The sequence below is a fragment of the Zea mays genome, chromosome 10 (assembly GCF_902167145.1).
Source record: "Zea mays cultivar B73 chromosome 10, Zm-B73-REFERENCE-NAM-5.0, whole genome shotgun sequence".
NCBI classification, from domain to species: domain Eukaryota; kingdom Viridiplantae; phylum Streptophyta; class Magnoliopsida; order Poales; family Poaceae; genus Zea; species Zea mays.
The window spans coordinates 131,230,116-131,245,224 of NC_050105.1; the positions used below are offsets into that span (position 1 = coordinate 131,230,116).

At 42.6% G+C, this 15,109-nt stretch overlaps 1 protein-coding gene across 1 annotated transcript in view; it reads left to right on the forward strand.

Moving 5' to 3' along the window:
* The window catches only part of LOC111590306 (trafficking protein particle complex II-specific subunit 120 homolog), a 34,406-nt gene extending 21,934 nt beyond the window's left edge, over nucleotides 1–12,472 (forward strand). Inside the window, exons 4-9 of the mRNA XM_023301233.2 lie at nucleotides 8,433–8,542; nucleotides 9,020–9,079; nucleotides 9,219–9,510; nucleotides 9,632–9,928; nucleotides 10,079–10,951; nucleotides 11,582–12,472. Coding sequence (XP_023157001.1) covers nucleotides 8,433–8,542; nucleotides 9,020–9,079; nucleotides 9,219–9,510; nucleotides 9,632–9,928; nucleotides 10,079–10,138 — 819 coding nt within the window. The 3' untranslated portion in view covers nucleotides 10,139–10,951; nucleotides 11,582–12,472. The remainder of the gene's footprint in view (nucleotides 1–8,432; nucleotides 8,543–9,019; nucleotides 9,080–9,218; nucleotides 9,511–9,631; nucleotides 9,929–10,078; nucleotides 10,952–11,581) is intronic.
* The last annotated feature ends 2,637 nt before the right edge of the window (nucleotides 12,473–15,109 follow it).

The window sequence follows — 15,109 nt, forward strand, 5'->3', positions numbered from 1 at the left end:
AGAAATTGACAACAACCGGAGGTGCTTTTTCTATCAATTTTGCACCCCGCATAGCTCGAATCTGAATATCTAATTAATTCTAATTGAGCACCTTTGGGATACCATAGACTAATATTGGGAGTATACTTCAAATATCTTAGAATTCTTTTTGCGGCCTTCAAGTGAATCTCTCTAGGTGAAGCTTAAAATCGAGCACACATGCAAACACTAAACATAACATCGGGCCTAGATGCAGTAATATAAAATAAGCTACCAATTATTGAGCGATAAAGTAAGCTACCAATTATGAATTGGGAAGGTTGACACTACCCTATTCACTAAAATAATTGGCAAAGACTTATTTGTTTGTCAAATTTATGTTGATAATATTATTTTTGGATATACTAATGAATTGTTTTGTGAGAAATTTGGAAAAATAATGTCAAAAGAATTTGAAATGTCTATGATAGGAGAATTGAACTTCTTTCTTGGTCTTCAAATCAAACAATTAAAAGATGAAATTTTTATAAGCAAATCAAAATATTTGAAGGAAATGCTCAAGAAGTTTGGTTTAGAAAATGCAAAGTCTATCAAGACTCTTATGACAACAAATGGTCATCTAGACTTAGATGAGGGAGGTACTATGGTTGATCAAAAACTTTATCGCTCAATAATTGGTAGCTTACTTTATATTACCGCATCTAGGCCCGATGTTATGTTTAGTGTTTGCATGCGTGCTCGATTTTAAAGCTTCACCTAGAGAGATTCACTTGAAGGTCACAAAAAGAATTTTAAGACATTTGAAGTATACTCCCAATATTGGTTTATGATATCCCAAAGGTACTCAATTCGAATTAATTGTATATTCGGATTCGGGCTATGCGGGGTGCAAAGTTGATAAAAAAAGCACCTCCGGTTGTTGTCAATTTTTTGGTAGATCTCTTGTTTCATGGTCTTCTAAAAAGTAAAATTCCATTTCTCTCTCTACCGCCGAGGCGGAATATATATCGGCCGGAAATTGTTGTGCTCAACTATTATGGATGAAACAAACTCTATTGGATTATGAGATTATTTTCAAGAATGTGCCTCTCATGTGTGATAATGAAAGTGCAGTAAAATTGACTACAAATCCGGTCCAACACTTAAGAACTAAGCATATTGATATACGACATCACTTCTTAAGGGGTCATGTTGAAAGGGAGATATCTTTATATATTCCATTGGCACGGATGATCAATTAGCCGATATTTTTACAAAGTCATTGGATGAAACGAGATTTTGTACTCTAAGAAGTGAAATGAATGTGATCGATCTCTCAAATGTAGCTTGAGGTTGAACGCACATGTGTAGTATTGCATTTCGGTTCTAAATATGCTCTCTACGCTATTTATTGGGTATTTTTGATGAATTTTTCATTTTAGATTGATCTAAGTAGTTTGATATGAAAATGTGCATTCCTCAAATACATAATGTGTATATGCATGCATACTAACCCTTGGATTGGTCGAAATGTCCATATATGAGCATCAAATCAGATTTGAAATTCAAAATCAGAAAGTGAACAGAATTTGAAAAATTGAGTATCAGGCCACGGACCGTCCGCCCATGGGCCGCGGACCGTCCGCAGTATCAGGATCTTTACAGTCCGGTCAGAAGTGCAGACAGTCTGAAGTTATCAGGGCGCGGACCGTCCGCCGCCCCTGCGCGGACTGTCCGCGACAGGCAGTAAAAATGGGCAGAGGCAGTCAACTTCTCATTTCTGCTCATTTCCTCTCACGCTCTCCACTCGCCAAAAGGTCACTTTCGTCGATTGTGCGCGGACGGTGAAGAGAAGTTGCGCACGGACAGTCCGAAAGCCTGTGGAAAGTTCAACAAACATGTCTTCATCCCGGTATTTCATAATCTCATGTATTTTATCAATTTTTTTTTTCAAATTTGGGATTATTCGGATTTTCTCTCTGATCTATAATTGAGCAATAGATTCACAAATCTGATTGGTGGGATTATTAGTGCTACTCATTGTGAATGTTGTGCAAAAAATTGAACAAGTTTGGTTAGATATTTTCTGCGGAATCGTCGTTTGAATGATTGAGGCGACTAGGGTTCTAGAGAGTCGCCCCTGAACGGTCGCGGACCGTCTGGACCTGTGGCGCGGACAGTCCGGCCCTCTAGCGCAGACAGTCCGGACCCTGACAGAGAATTGCACTTCCTTGCTCTATGATTGTGGTATTATCAACTATTCACCTATGGATGTTTCTCACATTTATTGCAGTGGTCTGGGTGGTCTTCGAAAGAAGCTTGCCGGTCGCTTCAAATCAAAGCGCCCTCGTGCAGACGATGCTGACTACACTCCAACCACTGACTCAGAGGCCCAATCCTCAGCTGGGGCAGTGAATCTATGGACACAGAAGACATTCCGCATACCCATCCTGACTATCCAATTGACATCACATGATGGACATTTATAAAGAGGAGGTTCTCTATGGCAGAATTTTGCTCCAGGAGAACTCTCAATCAATATACTCTGCCATCAGACACAAATGTTCAATTCTTTCACACTCAGCTCTAATTTGATGTTTTTTGGGGCACATTGATGGATACCAACTTTCACAAACATCAGATGGTTGATTGGACTTTCATGCTGGGACAATCAGTTATGGAGGACCTGATTCCAAAGTTTGAGACATGTGGTCTGTACCATTTTATGGGTCAGAGTACTGATTTCAGTGAGATGACAGTCAAGCAATTCCTGGCCACAACTGAGATTGATATAGAAGAGGAATCCATCACTTGGATGACTGGGTTCAAGAGGTATTCTGCAACATTTGCTGAATTTGCAGCTGCCAACAGTATGAATTATGATACCACTTCAGCTGGAATTGATCTATACAATGAAGATAACTTTGAAGACTTTGTGCAATTTTATGAGCCAGCAAGGCTGGGCATACCTCGGAGGTTTGGAGAGACAGCAGAACTGAGGCATCATCCTGCTGTGATTAACAAAATTGCAAGAGTCACAATCCTTCCCAAGAGTGGGGACAAAAGCAAAATTCGAGATAAATTCTTGAACATTATCCACCATGTCATGAATAGTGAGATAATGAATATTGTGCTTTTCATGATGAGACAGTTAAATGATCTAAAAATGGACAAAAACCAGAATTTAGCCTACGCTTCTTTCATTATGGCTCTCATCAAAGCCAAGACAAGATTTGAAGGGCCCTGTGAGATAGTTCATACACCCTTTAGACCCTTCAAGAATGAAATTGGATTCCTCACCAGACCACTCACTCCCTTCTCAGATGATGAGGAAGATCCTGGTTATGATGCAGGAGATGCTCCTGAAGCTGAGGCAGAGCAGATGCCTCCTCCTCCACCTCCTCCTCAGCCTCAGCAATACTGGCAGCCTGGTCCAGGCTATTTTGACCCATATTTTCAAAACATGCAGCAAGGGCTTCAGACCCACATGGATAGCCGCTTCCAGGGAATAATGACACATATGAACCAGCGCCTAGATGTCATGCAATCTAGTTTTGATAATAACTGGGATGCGCTAAACACTGAGTTTTCTAAATTTCGCAGTTACATTGAAAATGATGTCACTGATCCTATCATGAACAGACTCAACAACATGCAGCAGAGTTTTTAAGACAACATGGAAGCTCTGTCTAGTCAATTTGATAATCTCTCTACCAATGACAGCATGCAAGAGATCAGTCAGAGGCAGCAGCAACTCCAACAAGACTTTGGCCAGTTCTCCTCTCTCTTTGACACATTCAACACTCACTACTATAATATGCATCCTCCGCCAAGTGATCAGTGAAGCCTCTCCTTTGTGGCAATTGATGCCAAAGGGTGAGAGAAAAGAAGAAAAGTTGAAGTTGTCATATTCAGGGGGAGTTTTTTATGTGGACATTGAGACCGTGCATGTGCATGTTTACCATTTTATGTCGCATGCATTATTTTATGTCTTATGCACTTGGTATTGGCTATTGTTTGAACTTTGAACTCTATGTCTTATGCTTGTGGACAACTATTTGTAATATTCTGTGGGTTGAACCATGTTTAGTTCAAATTACTCTGTGAATGGTTAATCGAGGAGTGATTATAATTGCTGCGTTTACTTTACATATTATCTCTTGTACGTCTCGATAACCATGACTGTAGGAAGGTCTCCATCAAAACTCCGATCTATTATGTGTGTTGTATCTTCAGCTTGAAATATCCTGCACACACATAGGGGGAGCTTTTCTTACATTCTGAGTTTTAATTAGGATTTATCTATCTCTCGGACAGAACTTCAAATCAAGATAAGTCCTACGAAACTCATCTCCAAAATCCTTCTTATACCTAAGGTATGAGGGAGATTTGGAAAAACAAAATTTCTCTTGAATATATTATGTAGTGTTGTCATCAATTACCAAAAAGGGGAAGATTGTGAATTATCTAGGCCCCTTAGTGATGTTTTGGTAATTAATGACAATTGCTTGTGGACTAACGGTTCTTGGAGAAATAAGAATGCAGGGTTGGACCACATAGAACAGGAAATCTTGGAGATTCATAAGCATTGGTTGTGGATCAAGTGAAGGCAAAGGTATAACATAGGTTTTGTTTTTGCCAGTCTTCAGGAGTTTAGAGAAGATACTTGACCGGATTAGTAGGTTAGATAGCCGTACTATTAAGAGGGGTCAATGACTTTGATCTGTGTAAAACTTAGTGCCTCATAGAGCATATAGTGGTTGCACTTGCATGAGGACTAACAGCGCTTCAAATTTCATGAGTTAAAAATCTTTTCAAAAGCTTGTTTGAAAAGTGCAAAGTCTTGGGATGCGCGGACCGTCCGGGCCTTGAGGGCGGACCGTCCACGATCCTCCAGTGGGGTCCGAAGTCTGACCACTTCGGACAGGTCCTGTTCATTTGCACTGTGGACCGTCCAGGCCTTGGGGCCGGATCGTCCGCAGTCCTGACCAGTGGAGGCTGCTCTCGGCACAGTCCCTAAATTATAGTGCGGACCGTCCGGGCTTGATGGGCGGACCGTCCGCAGGTGCCAAATTTGGTTTGGGTAGGGACTGTGTGGTTTTTGGAATTTGTACTACGGACTGTCCGGAGGATAAGCCCGGACAGTACTGTCTCCAGGTCTCGGACGGTCCGGCCTTGTAGGCGGACGGTCCGCTTGTGTTAACTGCACTTGGTCAGAGCTCTAGGTGCTCCAAGTTGCCAGGTCGCGGACGGTCCGACCAAGGTGGGCGGACTGTCCGGACCTTACTTTTCTGACAGCTCTGACAGATTTCAAACGGGAAAAATAGTCGTTATGTGTACGGCGGACCGTCCGGCCCTAGGGCGCGGACCGTCCGCGTGTGCGCAGAACTTGTGTCTTTTGCTCATAACGGTTGGATTTGGGTGGGGGACTATAAATAGAAGGGGAGCTCGTGTGTGAGGGTTCTCTTGGCCATTCCTTGCAAAAATTGAGCTCAATTGTGATCATCCAACTCACTCTCTCACACTCTTTGCTTGAGATTGCATTCTAGTGAGAGATTGAGTGTTCCTAGTGCATTTGCATCCATCAGGTGATTCTTGAGGCACTAGGTGGTACACCGAGCAAACGTCATCGGCTTGTTACTCTTGGAGGTTGCCGCCTCCTAGACGGCTCGGGTGATTGTCTCCATCGTGCTCTCCAAGAAGATTGTGGAGAAGCCGCAGTGTTGATTGTGAGGGGTTCGCGCCTACCTCACCGGAGCGGCAAAGGTGACATTAGTGGAATCGAGGTATTGAGTGATTTCTTGTCCACTTGGCTCAAAGATCAAGTCGTGTCTTGATAAAGGAGCAAGTGAGAGCTTGAAGTCCACCTCAACATGGATTAGGGGTGATCGGCAAATCACCGATACCACGGGATAAAATTCGGTGTCTTTACTTTCTTGCATTACTTATTGCCGTGCAAGTGATTAGTATTTTGCACATTGTTCTTCAAGTATTCAATCTCCCTAGTTGATTCTCGTAGATTGTTTACTTGTTATCACTAGAAAATTTATACCTCTTGTTATATTGAATAAATTTTTCCATAGTGTTTTTGATTTTAGTCAAAACTGTCTATTCACCCCCCTCTAGCCGGTGTCCTAGATCCTACAGCCGCGCACTGCGTACCACGCAAACTCCACCTCGGTTCCTGGTAAGGCGCTTTTCCTATCAAATTATCCATTTGTTCCGCACTCCTTTGCGCTGGGTTTTAGGGTTGGGTGGTGCAGATGGGCGCAGCGCCGGTGAGGTCGTCACCGTTGCTGTGGGTGCACCGCCCTGATTGGACACTGGTGGTAGAAGATGATCTCTGGACCGTAGGATCAAAATCCAGCGATCAGGGGCGTACCGAGTCGTGGGGGTATCTGAGTCGTAGATCTAAGTGGCTACGGTTCAGATCAATGAGGGGGAAACATTTCACTATTTTAAATCTAGGCCATCGATTTGAGATCCGATGACGCGAATTAGTGCGTGGTGTGGGTAATATGGGGGCCATAGATCTATGATCCATGGGCCACGGTCGCTCGTTGTCTCATTTAAGCGCTGATGTAATCCAAACCATAGGATCTGATCTGAACGACCCTCATCAGCGGATACCCCTTTGGGTTTGGGTTTTTCACATATGAGCCCCTGGTTCTTGTCGAAATAAACCCTCAGTCCCTTGGAGTTCAATGAACATAGCGCATAGGTCCAGATTTTCACAGAAAAGACCCCGACTTTTTTAATAATAGGAGCCGCAGACCACAATTTATGTTATTTTGCTAAAATAATTTGGAAAATAATTTCCAGTATAAAATCAATTCGATAAACCTTAGAAAATCATAACTTATTCATTCTAACTTCTTTTTGATCCATTCCAGTTGTATTAAATTCATATTAATATTGTTTATCCCCTGGTAACTTTATTTTGTTATGAAACATAAATTAAAATTATGCACTTAATTTGTTCTATATCTAACACCTAAATCTTCAGAAAATCATAACTCTAACCGTAACTCCGAATTTAGTGATTCTTGAACCTACGACCTTGTTGTGGTACGTAGAATATTCTTACGCTGTTTGTTCTCATGTTTGATGTACTGTTATTTTTAAGTACTTCTTGTCTATTTGTATGTATTGCTACGAGTAGCGGCGAGGTTACGAGTCACTTGAAGATCAAGTTGGTACCTGGGAATCACGAGTCTAAGGCAAGTTGTGCCCTTGATCACTCCTTTTTACCTAATAATGTTCGTTGTTAATCACTGTGCCCTAGCATTGTTTATCCCCCACCTTGCAAACAAATGAATTATTGAGTAGATTTGCTATTGTTCTACATGGTTTTGGGAAACTAATGTTTTATTATGATCATGTTCCAATTATGTTGTTTAATTATTGTTTATGATAAGAACATATTGTTAATTGGAACATGAAGAACCACCCGGAAAAACAGTGCTACCACAAGGGTGGAATGGGACGGCCTTGGCCAAGTAATTAGGAAAGCTTGGGAGAGATTACCTTACCCGGAAGGGGAAAGCGGGGAGGCGTTGCTGCTAGAGTATAGGGAGGTCCTTGGGTCGAATTGTCTATAAAGCTTTTCGGACGAGGGATTCCTATGCTTCCTTCTTCCTGAATCCGTAGCGGGTTTTCTCGAACTAGTGAAACTTTGGAAAGGCCTCGTAGTGCTACCCTGCTTCGCTTCCTTGGTAGAGGACTAGAGGTGTATGGGCTCCGTACAACTCGTGGCAAATGGGTAACATGATTTGTGGGTAAAGATGTGCAACCTCTATAGAGTGTAAAACTGGTATATCAGCCGTGCTCAGGGTAATGAGCGGCTCGGACACTCACATGATTAAATTATGGAATTAAATTCAATCTGTCATATGCATTACATCGCGGGTGTTGTTATCAATTTTGATCTATTACTTATTTAGGTTGGTATCTACTTATACCTAGTAACTGCTAATAAAATTTTGACCAACTTTAAAAGCAATGCTCAGCTTTAATCATCCTCTTTGGTAAGCCTTACACTTCACATGGGCTCCCACCTTTTGTGAGTTCATACACATTATTCGCCACAATTTGTTGAGCGATGAACGTATGTGAGCTCACCCTTGCTGTACTCACATCCCCCATGTCAAGAACTGATACCACCGGATGAGGCGTATGATGGATGTTGTGATGAGTTCGTGAGAGGTCTAGCCCGTCGTCTCCTAGTCAACTTTGGTTGCGAGATCGTTGTCTTCGTATGATGTAATTATTTAACTATTTTGTTATTTTGTATAGAACTTCGTTATATATAAATGATATGACATTCGTTTCTGTACTATGAGTCATCATATGTGTGAGACTTGATCCTAACACACTTGGTGAAGTTCGCGCCTGGGTTTTGGACTCCTAAAATCCGGGTGTGACAGCAACCTTTCCAGGACCATTTTAGGTGATTATATTCTGGTTGTGAACAGGTAGATAGGATGGGCGAAAGTGATCCTGTTTTGGAGGATGAAGTCAAATATCGCTATTACACCATTATCCAGCTATATAGAAGAGCCACTTTACAAGATAATGCTCAAAGGTATTGTTTCAGGGGTGTTGTTTTCTTTCTTAATCATCTATGCGTATGTCATTCTGTCCCATATGGCTGTTTCCTTTTTTTAGTTCTGTTACATTCTGCATAAGCTCATTTTGTTTCTTCTGAGGTACACAAAGGATTCAAGTATTTCATCTGTTTCCTTGAGCTGCTGGTATATTGAAGAGATCATACTGATTTCTATAATAGTTCTTTCTTGCATTGTTGCATTCCTGTCTTAAATTTTCTTGGCCATTATTCTCTTTTGTTTTGAAGATAATTTATGAGGGCTTGAATGATGTTACATTCTATCTTGTTCTTTTGTATATTTTGTGTCTTCTTTGCCTGTCCATTTCCCCCTCCCTGCTGTGATAGTTCTTTATTAACAGTGGGAACTGGAATCCTGTATGGCATGCTATAACAGGCTATTTACTTGGAAAATTACTTAACACACTAACATTGTAGCTGTTCTCATTGGTGTAGAGTTTCGCCTGTGAGCTTTGAGCTTGAAGCTGCCTTGAAGCTGGCAAGATACTTGTGCAGGTGAGTCTCCTGCGTGCTTTTCGAGAAAAAAGTCTCCTGTGTGCTTTATTAACAGTTCATCGTGCATTGATATGAGGTTGAGGTCATGTCAAAGTATATTCATTTTATCTTGAAGTCATCCGGTGTCTTCATTTATCAGGCAAGAACTTGCCAAGGAGGTCTCAGATTTGTTAATGGGAGCAGCAGATGGTGCCAAGGCTCTTATTGATGCCAGTGACCGGCTCATACTATATATTGAAATTGCAAGACTTTTTGGTACACTTGGTTATAAGCGCAAGGCGGCCTTTTTTTCAAGACAAGTTGCACAGCTGTACCTTCAGCAAGACAATGCATATGCTGCTATGAGTGCTATGCAGGTTCTAACTATGACTACAAACGCATACCATGTCCAAAGCCGAAAGGCTGTGAAAATGAACCATGATTTGTCCAAGGTGAGATCACAAAGTAGCTGTGCACTTGCAGCATATTGAGAATCAATCATCAATTCATCGTGCATAAATATACTAAGTATTGTTGGATTGATGTTTCATTTGCAATGTTTATGTTCTTAAGGAACCTCGTGCTGTCAATACTGATTCTGTAAAGGTGCACCCTCAGTCTATAGTGTCATTGTTTGAGTCACAGTGGAGTACCCTTCAAATGGTGGTTCTAAGAGACATACTGATGTCATCAATTCGGGCCACGGATCCACTCTCATCCTGGAGTGCTGCAGCTCGTCTTCTTCGATCATTTTACCCACTCATCACACCAGCTGGTCAGAGTGGCCTAGCAAGTTCACTTGCTAACTCTGCCGGCAAGCTTCCAACAGGCACACGCTGTGCTGATCCATGTCTTCCTGGCTTTTATCAGGTATGCTTAAGCTCATCATTATTATCTTATTGTTATATTTGAGATAAAAAGAGAATAAATACGTTGGAACTACTTCTAAAACATAAAGATGCTCATGGTAAATTAGTCCTTACTATCTTCTGTTTTTTTAATCTTATGTTATTTTTCCAGGTTGCATTCTTTCCCGCTTCACCCTTCTCAAAGGGATATAGTAAAGCGGAATCCACATAAAAAGGAGTGGTGGACTGGTGCAGGTCCTTCAGGACCTTTCATTTACACTCCTTTCAGCAAAACAGGAGCTTCTGGGACTTCCAAGCAAGAGGTTAGTTGGATTGTTGGGGAGCCGGTTCAAGTCATGGTTGAGTTAGCAAACCCTTGCAGCTTCGACCTAATTGTGGAGAGCATCTATCTCTGTCCATTCTTGGAATTTTGATGCCTTTCCAGTTAGTGTTAGTCTTCCACCTAACACTTCAAGATTAGTTTTATTATCTGGTATTCCAACAAAAGTCGGACAAATATCAATTCCTGGGTGCATCGTTCATTGCTTTGGTGTTATTACAGAACACCTATTCAAGGAGGTCGATTGTTTGCTCCTTAGAGCTGCACAAGGACTTGTCCTTTCTGATCCTTTCAGATGCTGTGGCTCTAGCAAGTTTAAGTGTGTCAACTTTCCTAGCATTTCTGTTGTTCCTCCTCTGCCATTGTTAGTTGCCAATGTTGTGGGTGGAGATGGTTCTATTCTTCTTTATGAAGGGGAAATTCGTGATGTTCTGATAACACTGACAAATGCCAGAACCGTACCAGTTGAAGAAGCACATGTTGCATTGTCAGGGAAGAATCAGGATTCTGTTATTTCGATTGCCCATAGCACATGGAAATCTGCGCTTCCTATTAAACCGGGTGGAGAAGTGACATTTGCAGTAACTCTAAGAGCCTGGCATCTCAGCTCAGCAGATTTGGAAACAGATGGCAGTAGATCTCCTGCAAATCCAAGGAGAATAGCAAGAGAAGGAATCAATCCATTCTTGGATATTCACTATGCTGGTAGGTCATCTGTTTCACATTCTTTTATACTCTGTCATCCTTCACTATTCAGCTCCTCTCATAATTTATATTTACAGTCAATGCTGAAATCCATAGTTTTGTTAATGTACCTATTACAATTAGACATTTGCAAATTTGTTAGTTCCCCTTGTTGTGAACTAGTGCCTCTATATTTTCACATTTTTATTAGTATATGTGAAGCACAGATAGCAGTAGTTGTTTTGAGTTTAACAGTTGCCTTCTTTCTGTTTGGATATACACATGGTGCTAGTGAGCGGCAATTCTTAATCATCTCTGCTTCATGGGTGTTCCTATCGTTCTCTTGGTCTTGCACTTGACCCCTTTTGTTCTTTCATCCTGGACAAATTAGCTTTCTATTTTTCTAGCCGTAGACACTTTTTGCTTCAGGTGTTCTTTGTTATGATTAGTGCTTTGAAACAGCCATCCTAATTACACCGTAGTTTGTCTTTGGTTACTGCTAGGCAATACTCTTCTGAGTTTTGGACATTATAAATTTGTATATGATCTCTTTTGTACACCTTCCTACACGCACGGATGCACCCCTTATCACATCGGCAAAAATATTGTCATTATGTAGCTTGAAGGCTAAATTTGTATATTGCACTTCAGGTCCTGCTGCGAATCTTGAGAATGGAGATATTTCTCTTCCACCTGGAAGACGCCTGGTTGTTCCCTTGAATATCTGTGTTGTGCAGGGCATGCGTCTTGTAAGAGCACGCCTGTTGTCCATGGAAATACCTGCTCAATTTACTGAAACACACATAAAGCCTGTCAGTGGCAAAGACGTTAACTTATTGAAGGTCGATCCCTATAAAGGAAGCTGGGGGTTCCGCCTTCTGGAACTCGAGCTTTTCAATCCTACTGATGTCGTTTTTTATGTTGATGTTGCTGTACATTTGGATGACGTGGATGTGGGTGAAGAAGTAATTTCAGAGGGCGATGCTGCTTGTCACAAAACTAGAATTGATCGCGACTACTCTGCCAGAGTACTCGTCCCTCTTGAGAACTTCAAATTACCTGTTTTTGATGCTTCCTTCTTTGTAAAGGAAAGTAGTAGTGATGAGCCTCTTGGATCCAGGGCCGCTACCATAGCAGAAAGGAATGCCAAGGCAGAGCTAAATGTGTCTATCGACAACTTGATTTCAAAAATAAAAGTGAAATGGCACTCCGGGAGAAATAGCTCAGGCGAGCTGAATATTAAAGATGCTATCCTGGCAGCAATACAGGCATCTATAATTGACATATTGTTGCCAGATCCCCTGACGTTTAGCTTTAAGCTTGCTAAGAATGGAACTGTTAACAATGTTGATTCTTCAAAGGATTCTGACGATGTCCTGAGGTGCAAAGATCCTATATCTGCTCATGAAATGATCCATATGGAAGTTCAAGTTTGCAACAACACAAAGGAAATTATTCGGATGAACCTTAACATTTCATGTAAAGGAAAGAGAGGGCGCAAAACAAATCGCAAGCAAATGAAGAGTGTGACACGCGGATTTGTTTTACCGAGGTTCGGTTCTCGCAAACCTACTCCCCGTTGAGGAGGCCACAAAGGTCGGGTCTCTTTCAACCCTTACCCTCTCTCAAACGGTCCCTCGGACCGAGTGAGCTTCTCTTCTCAAATCAAAACCGGGAACAAAACTTCCCCGCAAGGGCCACCACACAATTGGTGCTTCTTGCCTTGATTACAATGGAGTTTTGATCACAAGAACAAGTGAGAAAGAAAAAAATCAATCCAAGCGCAAGAGCTCAAAAGAACACGACAAATCTCTCTCGCTAATCACTAAAGCCTTGTGTGGAATTGGAGAAAATTTGATCACTTGAGTGTGTCTAGAATTGAATGCCTAGCTCTTGTAAGTAGTTGAGGAGTGGAAAACTTGGATGACTTGAATGTGGGGTGGTTGGGGGTATTTATAGCCCCAACCACCAAACTAGCCGTTTGGTGGGGCTGTCTGTCGCATGGTGCACCGGACAGTCCGGTGCACACCGGACATGTCCGGTGCGCCAGCCACGTCACCAAAGCCGTTGGGTTCTGACCGTTGGAGCTCTGACTTCTGGTACCGCCTGGATGTCCGGTGGCGCACCGGACATGTACTGTAGCGTGTCCGGTGCGCCACTACGCGCGTGCCTAACTTCTGCGCGCTCTAGTGCGCATTAATTGCTGTTGCAGGTGACCGTTGGCGCGTAGTAGCCGTTGCCCCGTAGTTACACCGGACAGTCCGGTGTACACCGGACATGTCCGGTGATTTATAGCGGAGCAACTATTGCAGTTTCCCGAAGCCGGCGAGTTCCTGAGGCCGCTCTTCCTTGGAGCACCGGACACTGTCCGGTGTACACCGAACAGTCCGGTGAATTATAGTGGAGTTGCCTCTGGATTTTCTCGAAGGTGACGAGTTTGAGTTGGAGTCCTCTGGTGCACCGGACATGTCCGGTGGTGCACCGGACACTGTCCGGTGACATACCGGACAGTCCGGTGCGCCAGACCAGAGGTGCCTTCGGTTGTCCCTTTGCTCTTTTGTTGAACCCAATACTTGGTCTTTTTATTGGCTAAGTGTGAATCTTTGGCACCTGTATAACTTGTACACTAGAGCAAACTAGTTAGTCCAATTATTTGTGTTGGGCAATTCAACCACCAAAATTATTTAGGAACTAGGTGTAAGCCTAATTCCCTTTCACTATTGCACGTCCGCGAGGACGTTTCACAGCATGCGCACACCATCGTTTTTGCTGTCGTCGGACGTCCCGTTCGTCTTCCTGGCCTTTGCCCTGTTCTTCCTCCCCAACCTACTGCCCCCGTCCACGGTCGCAGCCGCGAGCCGACCAACGCTCGTCGACGCAGGTACAGGACGAGTCGGTCTTGATCCTAGCCTTTCTCCATGTGTGTCGCAGAGGAGGACACAGTGGCGCCTGTCACGCTTAGGTTATCTTGGCGATGAGGAGTCTAGGTCTGAGATATTGGATAACCAAGGCCCGTAGCGCGGTAGCAATCAGCATATGCTACGGAGTTGGTGGTGGTGTTGTGTCACCTCGGCGGGTCTAGGGCTTGGAAGGCACTTGCATTCTCTCGCCCTTCTCGGACTGACACCTTGTGCGGGTGCCTCTCGGTTTGGAGTTGCTCCGGCTGGTCTTTTTTCTCTGCTTGCGTGCTCTCTCCCTATATGTATATAGCGGTATACTACCTATGTTGCCTCCAGATGCTCAGGTCTTGTCGTGTCCTTCTGTAACAAACAGGTATGCTCGCCTCTTCCCTTCCCTTCCCGCTCTACGAAACCTTGAAGTGGGGGAGAGGCGAGGGATGGAGATCCCTGATTTGCTGCCTATGATACTCGTTCGATGGTTCGACATCGCCTGTCTACATGGTCTTTCCCTTACCACGGTGTCGACTCGATATGCTTCTACCACTTCTATGTACCTATCACCCATCCTTTTGCCATTGCAAAAATTATTGTGTTATTCTTCTATTGTTTTGGGTGTTAGTTTTTTGTTGTGCTAAGGACTGAACATAATTTGGGTGTGTTAATACTTTATTTATTGTCTGCACATGGTTTGTGTTCTTATGATGATGGCTCATGGATCCTGCAAAATATGTGTTATGATTTAGAGATCCATGCGGGCACTACCACAGGATGCTCGTCCCTTGTGTTCTTGGCTCTTGCATGCATTAGGTCGTTTCTAAGACCACATTGGCGCAATGGACTCCATGGCGTTTGAGGTTGCTGAATTGGATGGAGTAGCAATGATTTATCATGCTAACAGTAAAAAGAAATGTTATTTGTTGGTTTTAAACGTTAGTAATTATATCCAGTTTTTATTGATGCCTAACTTTAGCAACCACTCCATATTTTGATCTATCTTTTTTATAAGTTTGAGTTCATGTGACTTATTTTAGAAACTTGAGCTCACAAACTTCCTCTTATTTGGTCTCTATATGGTGGAATTATACATTCTATAACCTTTGTTTGTTCAGTAAGTCGTTGTGAACTCTTTTCTAATCGCCCTCTTCATTGGACGTGTTGTATCAAGAAATATTGGATGGAGTAAACAACAACATCAATTAGTCAAATAAAAAAAATATTATGCGAAGAGTGGAGACAATCAATAAAAAATCTTGAGATCTTTTTGGTTGATAGTTTACGT